The sequence below is a fragment of the Dreissena polymorpha genome, chromosome 4 (genome assembly GCF_020536995.1).
Source record: "Dreissena polymorpha isolate Duluth1 chromosome 4, UMN_Dpol_1.0, whole genome shotgun sequence".
NCBI lineage: Eukaryota > Metazoa > Mollusca > Bivalvia > Myida > Dreissenidae > Dreissena > Dreissena polymorpha.
This window is the reverse complement of record NC_068358.1, coordinates 45242059-45252084: the sequence shown is the minus strand read 5'-3', so window position 1 is coordinate 45252084 and position 10026 is coordinate 45242059. Positions and strand designations below refer to the sequence as shown.

The 10026-nt window shown below is 34.6% G+C and overlaps 1 protein-coding gene across 15 annotated transcripts in view; it reads left to right on the top strand.

Annotated features, from left to right (window-relative positions):
- The window catches only part of LOC127876662 (myelin proteolipid protein-like), a 136734-nt gene that overhangs the window by 52310 nt on the left and 74398 nt on the right, over positions 1–10026 (top strand). The window contains exons 1-2 of one of the 15 annotated variants that reach the window (XM_052422016.1): positions 5304–5806; positions 9152–9298. The exons of 12 other annotated variants lie outside the window; for them this stretch is intronic. In XM_052422016.1, the coding sequence (XP_052277976.1) occupies positions 9208–9298 (91 nt within the window). In that variant the 5' untranslated portion in view covers positions 5304–5806; positions 9152–9207. Of the gene's footprint in view, positions 313–5303; positions 5807–9051; positions 9299–10026 lie in introns of those variants that run through there. 2 more of the 15 variants (XM_052422011.1, XM_052422015.1) reach the window with 2 other exon arrangements.

Below are 10026 nucleotides of genomic sequence, written 5' to 3'. Positions count from 1 at the left end.
ACAAGTGAAAATATTTATTGTCAGTGATCGAGAATTTATTTAAAAAAATCGATGTGCTACAGGAACCTTCCGTCTTTATTTTAGTTCTTGCTTTTTTGCGATATATACGGAGTGTTGTTTTTAAAATTAAAACAGAGAGGTGTATCATTCGTTTCGCAATTTTTTAGTTCAGAAAAAAAGTGGTTGGAATCTGAAATTGGACAGATATTTAAAAAATGGAAGGTGTTTGGGAACCACGTCTGCAGTCAGACGACAACAATGCACAGGTCGGAAACGGACAACACCGTTTGGAAATGGCTGATTCAAAATCCGGTATGTTATCTATATTCGGAAACCATATTTCGTATGACAGGAATATTATATTTCGGATTGTCGAATTCTATGTCATAATCAGGGATAAACTTAGTGTACATTTTTTTTATAATAGGCGCTTGGCAATTTATAAAATGAGAAAAATACACGAATTTTCAAAAAAAAGCGCCAATGATTTCGACGAATATGAATATACATGTAGTTCAACGTTTATCGAATTCAGTATTGTTGACAATATAATAGTAAATTTAGTATAAGAACACATTGTCACATATAGGTGTACTAATCACGTACACTTGATATGATATTCACAATTTTTATTGACATTACACTTAATTTACGCTAAAGGTATTGTCTTTAGATTTATGGTTATGTGGAGACGAGCATATTTTTATTATGCATTTCTTATAAACGTTTCCTGACATTATTTCCGTTCTCGAAATCTAGCATTAGTAATACAAAATAATTGAATTCAATCAAACTATCCTCTTTATTCAATAGTATAATTTTTATTTTGAGTTTTTTTTTTGCTTGTTGTATTTGAAATTTTATCGATGACAATCAAGTACCGAGCCAAGTAAATTTTAATAGAAGATTCTCATGTGATGTTATTTAGTTTCAAACGAGAGATGAAATACAATAATCGCGATTTAGGAAGTATTGAAAGGATAGCCATTAACCAAATTAATAATCCGCATGCCGAATCTCGTCTCGTATGTTCGGCATCATAGTTAGCATTGTTACATAAAATTACAAACACGCCAAGAAGTTTTTTTAATGCTTGGATACAGAAATAGCTTGCAAACGCTATTGAAAATTTGTAACATGGACAAACGTAACGCGTTATTGAGTCACTTAGTCAGAAAACAAAATTAAGACAATATGTGTAATGAATTGAACAAACACATAGTATACTAAAATATCGACAATTATATATGTCTATCATTAAAAACAACGTATATAAAACTTTTACACACAACTAATTGCGACATGGATGATGCGGAACTTTACACAATAAATGTGTTTTAGAACACGTATTGCATCACCGGTGGACGTTTTAAAATACACGATATTGTACATATAGCCAAAATAGCAACATCAAACATAAACCTGCACAAGTATTTGCATGTGATCAAGAGTAGTGTACGTGACAAAAATATGTTGTACGAAAGAGTAGAGTAGACTCGTGTTTAATTATCTCGTGGATTGCCGTCAACACTAATGTATGCGTCTTGTAACTATCTGTACGGATTGTAATCGGAAGATGTATGACAGTTCTGTAGCATTTGCATTTGCCATAGACTGGCTCCTTTGCGATTGCAAGATGGATGGCTTTTCTGGAGTAATTGAGTTTGCGATAGACTGGCTCCTTTGGTCAATGTTGCGGCGTGATTTTCCTGTTCTGCATTGGTTCATATGCGAATTCTAATCATAAATGCGTTTTATTTCCCTTCAACAATTCTATTCAAGATATGCTTTGAATTTAGATAATGGGACCCATTGTTAAAACGTGACACTTTCAATCGTTCGTATGTTTCAAATAAATATGTATGCCCTACACTGGTACAAACTTCGGGCGGACTTTGTACAGTACAACTTATTATTTTTTATACTTTCTTGGCAAAGATATTTCCAAACGATTGAATTCAGTAGGCATTTCGGAACAGAATGGTTAAAATGATCCAGTAAATGATTAATCATTGATCCATGAACCATAAACAGGTTTCTGCTGTTTCCTTATAAGATGCATTTTGAGTAGGTAGTTGATTTTTTATCTGTACGTTATGCTAGGACCGGATGCATTTCATTACATGAAATTCAATCTAGGCTTTAAATAATTATCAGATTCCAAAACTAAATGTAAACGCTATAACTTCGTGGTCAAGTGTGTTTCACCTGTTGTGTTGACAGAAGAATCACACTTAATGCATTTTGTCCGGGAACACGATGGAAGCATGTCACAGATCAAGTGATTGCACGCTCGTGTTTCTGCAAAAAGCGACCCAGTTTCTATTTATGCTGTGCATCGTAGGAAGTCGGTATTGATTATATTTAAAGAGGGTTCGAATTGCTTTTGGTGTTGATGATTGCCTGGATTTGCGCTGCACTGTGGTGCTGTTAAGACCAGTTTTGATCAGTTAAATGCGTTATTGGAGTCCAAAGTGGTGGATTTAACATACTGCAAGAAAGACGCCGTTCATATGTGTCTTGTTCTGATAAAACTGGGCTTAATACATGTGCGGAAAGTGTCGCCCCTGATTAGCCTGTGCGGACTAATCTGGGACGACACTTTACGCACATGCATTATGCCCAGTTTTCTCAGAACAAGGCTCATATTTAAAAGAAAATGTCTTTCACTCAGTATTTATTATTATTTATTATCAATAAGTGTAAACGTAGGAAGACATTTTTACAAAAGATTCCAAAAGTAAATATAATAGTTTGTTGACAGTTTCACTAAGTATGACACAATGCTCCTGTATATGAGTTCTGTGTCTGCATACACTGTATATTTGTAACATTTTGTCAATTTACAAAAACGTGAAATATGCATTGATTGTTTTGTTTTGACCATAGTTCTAACTAGGGCAGAATCAATGCAAACATTAGAGCGTATTCTATTAAAATATATATGTAATCACGTTCATAATTAATCAGAACTTGAGGAATATTGTCACAAACAACTTCTGTATTTAACTGGCTTGGCTATTTTGAAGTTTTAGACATTTTTGTCATAAATCATGATTTAAGGTATAAAATCTACGACCACGCTTGTGCTTGTAATGAAGTCCCCAAGAAAATGAAAATGTCTCATCTCATCAAGAAACTCAATATTTTACCAATTTTGGAACATGACCTTAATCGGAGAAGTGAATGTACACTAACTCACGATGTATTAGAAAAAAAGTCATTGAAATCCGTCCAGGGTTATTGCAATCCAAAATCAGGTGTTGTTGAAGAAAACACCCCAGCATAAAAACACATACATTCTATCTTGTAGACTTGCGTTTGCTTTTGTTTGCTACATGTTTTGCGATATATGGACAATAAGAGATGACTATGATAAAAAAAAATGCTCTGTAGTTTTGCAGTTAAATGTGTAATTCTGTTAACAGATGGATTTAGAGTAAGTGAAACAAGCAATATGCATCAAGCTCATTTCGTACATCTCCTCTTTAAATGAATCATGTTCTGAGGAAACTGGGCATAATGCATGTGCGTAAAGTGTCGTCCCAGATTAGCCTCCCGCACAGGCCAATCAGGGACGACACTTTACGCTTTTATGGTATTTTAAGTTTTAAGGAAGTCCTTCCTTACCGGATATCAAGTTTAGGCGGAAAGTGTCGTCCCTGATTAGCCTGTGCGGAATGCACAGGCTAATCTGGGACGACACTTTACGCACATGCATTAAGCCCAGTTTTCTCAGAACGCGACTCAAATGTTCTTTAAATGATAAATATAAATTTTATCGTTTCCTATTATTCGTTTCAAGTCTATACCAATGTGCAACTCCATTTTCCCATGTTATAAGCATGATACACTGTCTTGACCATTCTCGACGATTGTAATTGTCGAAAAAAAATCGTAAGACAATTTCGGGCCCGTATTCCCGAGTTCATAAATAGAATTTTCGTATTTGCGAAAATTATCCAAACTGAGCGAAATAGAAAACGAAATTTGGTCTCGTTTACATTTACATGTAATTTGATTTAATCTATATTTTGTTTAGACAAAATTCTTATTCTGCATTATACAACGTAGACATGGTTAGATGAAACAAACCACGTTTTTGCATCTTAGTGTATATTGTACCAATACAAGTCTAGGCGACGACGAAAGTGGCAATAAGAATAAATTACCAACGTAATGAATCGAGCCCACGCGACATCAACTTTTCGAAAGCTACATTAAGTTTATATGGAGATTTGTTCACCATCTTGCCTACGGGAATGGTGTGCAGAAGCTAGTATTGATTTCGCGTTCTTACATCAGATTTAAAGCAGTCGAGGAAACGTTTTTAATTTCGTTCAACATCATGGCATGATGAATTGTCTCTTTTAAAACGACTTTCATTTTCAACTTGAAATGTAATACAATTGAATGTTTGTTGATGTCGCTACAGTCATTGTAAATATAAAATTTTATGATTATGGAGGACGTCTTTATGTGTGAGTTATGTATTTCCAAATAAATATTTACAAGTACACATCGAACACTTTATCAATCTTGCGAAACGAAAGATTTATTATATTTTATTAAACGTATTTTCTTTTAATTGTTGGTAACATAAGTATTGTTCAAACATAAAAACATTAACACCGAGACGACTTTATGTGGTGTCGAATCTACCTTTTTACAAATCATTGTTAAATGGCCCGTGCTCTGTGAAAAGGGGGTTAAATGCATGTGCGTAAAGTTTCGTACAGATTAGCCCGTGCACTCCGCACAGGCTAATCAGGGGCGACTCTTTTCGCTTTCATTTTATTTGCGTTTAAAGATCTCTTAGTCTCCTCTAAGCAAAAATTCAGTTTAGGCGGAAAGTGCCTGCGTCTCCGCACAGGCTTATCTGGGACGACACTTTACGCACATGCACTAAACCCTCTTTTCACGGAGCACGGCTCAAATATATTATGCATATGCCTAGATGTATAGGCGAACTCTTGAAAGCGTTAAATGAAGTTTTCAACTAACAATAACCTTGTTGAAAAACATGCTTGGAGAAAACGCATGCACGCGAAACTTTAAACTGATTAATGCACGTGCATGAACTTGAGGGTGTTACAATGTCAGCCAGGCGTAATACGGTGTAGTAATCATCAAAGGTTAAACATGAAAAGCAAAATACAAACAGCGAGAGCTCGCCTAATAAGATTTATTACTAGCCTAGTTATGAATGCTAGCACAGCGCCCGATAGCCTTAAACCTGGTGCGCAGCTGTCACCTATGCCAGCCGAACGATATTTGCATTTTACGAGGTGTATTATTGTAACAAATTACAAACTACTACACATGTTTGTGCGGGAACCTGAACTACTTACCCGCCATTGATACTTGGTTTTGTGAAAACTGATACAGACAATCGCACCAGGGATGCTTGTTCACCTATTGTTGTAATGTTTATATTGTTCATTCACAAAAGAAAAGAACAAAAGAGTTGCGATTGTGACGCTACATATTAAGAAAGATGTAGTTGGAACTTGGCTTGGATGGTGCGATTTAAATCCGAGTTTGAATTTATTGTATAGTGTCGTGTTAAGTCATACGAATTCGACAGGCTTAACTTTTGAAATGCCTATTAAGGAAGATTGATAATCGTTGTATATTCGTGCGAAATCAAACGATGCTTTCAAGCAACAAGTTATACTGTGTGTGTGTTTGTGAATAGAAGGTTTGAGCTTAACGTCTTCAGGGTCGTTCAATAAATTTAATCAAATAAATGGTGTCAAATTGTGTTTTTGGATTACTGAAAAAAGAGTGAAAGAAATCTGCAAAAGTACGTGATCACTATGAATTTGGATATGTTTTTATCGTGTAGCATTTCTTCGTACAGTACATATATCGAGTGCTTCTTCAACGAAGAAGTTGGAAGTTTTCATATTTAAATACGTATTACTTTCAAATGGTAATCAATGATATTGGCATAAATAATTCCAATTGTCAACACCGAGTTAAAACTTCGATAACATTATATCCTTTTTTATCTTTACATCTAAAATAAGAAGCCTGAACAATCAATAGTAGAACAATCCATATTGCTTGTGTATGCTATTATAAGATTACGAACATCCATTTTTAGAAAAGACACATTGTACCGTAAAATAACATGAAAAGTCATATTTTATTTTGAACCCTGACGATGTATTAGAAAAACGTCATTGAACGCAAATACATGTTAATACAAAATAACACTCAGACATAGTGATAAAGTAGATGAGCGACGTTCGTGCACAGAAACTTAAGCTAAATAAATACATTATTTTACCGGAGTATGCCGACGACATTAGCGTAACACACAAAACCCACGTAAGCGCTATAGTACTTTGATCAGAGATGTACTCTCCCTTAAAGGTGGGAGTATATAATCACCGCTTTGTCCGTCCGTCCGTATTCCTTTTGTGATGGAACTGCGTTCGTTCTTGTGGGTCTGAAACAGACCGCCGGAAATCGTTTCCGTAAGGCTATGTCCGGCATATCGTCCTTCTGGCTTTCGGCCTCCGTCCGTCGCACTATTCGATATCTGAGACTACAACGATCCGAGTTTGATGAAAATGCTTCATCCCTATTTGTTTGACATGCGCTTCATTGCCAAGTCGTTACGTTCAGATGTTTTTTTATTGAGTTATAACCCTTTAATATGATAAATGCTGTATTTTATGAAGTTTATTTTTGTGTTTTCGCGCAAATTATTTTTAGGGAGTTATTGCCCTATGATTTAATATTGATAATAATTGGAACAAATTATCCGATTTCAATGTTATTTAATATTAAGATTTTTTACATATTGGACGTGAATATTTTGTCACAACATTCTACTCCAATATCAGGTCAGTGTAATTATTTAGGTCTGCTGATAGTTAACCCTTTGCATGCTGGGAAATTTGTCGTCTGCTAAAATGTCGTCTGCTGAATTTCTAAAATTAGCATTGTCTTCGATTTTTTTTTCACAGAATACTATCAGAATAGCAAACAGTTTGGATCCGGATGAGACGCCACGTTCAGTGGCGTCTCATCTGGATCCAAACTGTTTGCAAAGGCCTTCAAAATTTGGTTCCAGCACTGAAAGGGTTAAGACTTATTGTCTTGTTCCCATGCTTTCAATTAGCCCATACATCGACCAAGCGCATCAGCGGGGAGAATCGATTAGTTTAACCGATATATTCTTGTTAAAAAGAATTAAAAGCCAACGTCTCAAGATAATATTAAGCTCAATGCATTTTATCCAAGGGCAACACTTCTAATGAACGCTAATAATATCATTTCTACTAAAATACTTTCGTTTATGGCGATTTATTGATTAAGTTTGAAAAGGCTTTGTGCGAACAGAATATTCACTATCTACGCTTGATACGAAATTCATACATGTATTTCGATTTTTACTCAGCTGCTTCTCGTATGGAAACTTAACGGTTTAAGACTAAACAGAGAAATTTATTGATTTTCTTTCGATGTTATACTTTTTCCGCCATTTATTAATAAATTTAAAATTTAAATGTATTAATAAGATTTTTACCCTTCAAACCATGGTGAAGCATTAAAATATAAGGTTTATTCTAAAAGCGAAGGATTTAGTTCAATTTTTTTCATTGTCAGTTCCTTATTTGTAACGATTTGTTTTCTGAAATTACAGTTTTATTTGACTTATAATGGCTTTATAATAATACTTTATTCAAAATTTGTTCATTTGGCCTCCTTTTTTCGAATGCTCTAGCTTCACAATTGAAGGGGTCCATTTCAATTTGGATATGTTTGTTTGAAGATATATACTTTGCCAAGCAATCGCAGTGTTCTTTGTGCTTTGATATTTAATATGTTTAATGTTTATCATCGAACAAGCCTTAGTGGTTATTCACCAAATCTTTGGCAAATACACTGTATAACATTTCAATGGCGTATAGACATAAAGTATTTATTTGGCTACCGTTTAATAATAGCATCATGAACCTTTCTGTGAAAAAGTACAGGTTACGCTCGGTCAGTGAGTTGTCAATAGTTTCAAGAGGAACTTAGTTGGAGTTAATTAGGCATATTTAAAAATATTTTTATTAAGATCCGTCCTGTTTTGATATATACACAATACGTGATTATCCATCTGTCGGAACTTTACTGAAATTGTGATAATTATTTCACGTATTTCGGAGAATCATAGCAATGCTAGCTTTTTAAGTTAAATGTGCACTAATCATGCCAATAGTTTGCACATAATACGTTATTATTTAATAAAATGTATAGGACACTGTCACACTAAATGTATAGGACACTGTCACACTAAATGTATAGGACACTGTCACACTAATACAACGTTCAGCTCAAATCCCATTAATTACGAAACTGAAGCGATTTCCAATGGGTGCAATACTTTTATAACTATAGTAGGTTAACATCATTATCAATTCGGATAAATGTTGCATATATTCGTAATAATTACATCTGAGGACAATCATCTTCTGCAATGTTTCTTGATGACGTTAATATGATATTTATTAATTAATTAATGTTGCATAATTTGCATTTGTTGTGTTGTTGTGACATAAACATCAATTATGCAACTATATTCGTAATTTATCTGACTCATTTAGGAACTTCATTACATATTACGCCGTCGGGAAAGTAGGCTCACACTAATGACTCGCTTAATAACAGCATCCGTAGAAGGCTTGACGTTAATTTAGTTCTAATTATACTGCCGTTCCGACGCACAGAGTGTCCCGTACCGATGACATTCGAGTGAACCTACCTTGTAAGGTCTCCGAGAGCATCGTTAAATACTAGCTGTTTTGTGCTTTCGATGTGACATTCGAAAGTTTAGAGTGGTTGATGTCCATTAAGTGTGAAACGATAGGTTACCCAAATTTCAATGTTCGCTTTCGCTTTTTTTCAGAAGGTGATTGTATTTGGATTTATTAATGTAACAAACCGAGCGGGAAACATACGTGTTAATACGGAATTTGGTTTCATAAATTGACCGATGTTTTATATGAAAACGTCTGTACAGTACATTATGGATTCCAAGTATGGAAATTGTTTTGCGTATATGTGAAACCGTTGTGAGGAAACCACACACATAAACAGCACGAATATACAGCACGGGTCAAGAAGTTAAGACAAGTTATGGCCACAGGTGATTTGTGGCGACGGCATCGTCAATAAACTCTGGTTTGATTTGATTTGGTTACCATGGAAACCGTTTGGGAACATCGCGCGAATTCGGACGAAAATGGAACGTTGCTATTGTCACACAAGGAAGATGGAGATTCCTCTGTAAGAGGTAATGTGTATATCTGAAATAAGTAATTTCTACATCTCTTTATAACATTATGAAAGTACAAGAACTGTTTGACTTACAAAACAGGTAACGCAATAATGTGTAGAAAAATGCATTCATTAATACATGTCTTAAGATTGTACACTAAGTCCCGTGGTTATATTCAACTGCTGTTTAATCAATCAGTGATACAATTTAAATGTTATATGATATGTGTACTATTTATCACAATAACATTGATTGCATTACCATATCACGTGAATTAGATGTTACAAATATATTTGCATGGTACAGTATATATTTATGATTCGTGTATCGCCATAATTAATATGCGATACCATGATTGCAACAAAACATCTGTTGCACTGGCAGAATGTACGTTTCTTGAAGTTGATCAAGGAAATCCGATTTATTTAAGGAAAACATATCACAGCTGTTACAGTTATTATGCAAATACTAAGTGCAGTGTTTATAATAACCGGTATACATCCAAATCGCGTGTGATCGTAAAAAAGCCAACACATATTCTGGTATTATGAATAACCAGTCAACTAAAGTGTGTCTAACGAATGAGAAAACGCAAAAAAGGTTCAAACTTGTAAATATTTTTAAGAATACTTCATATATACTTACTTTTTACACGGTTAGATATATTCACCTAACTGCATCGTGCTACACGTATACGGAATACACGCCGTATACTCATTACAAACACGCATGCGCCGATAAGT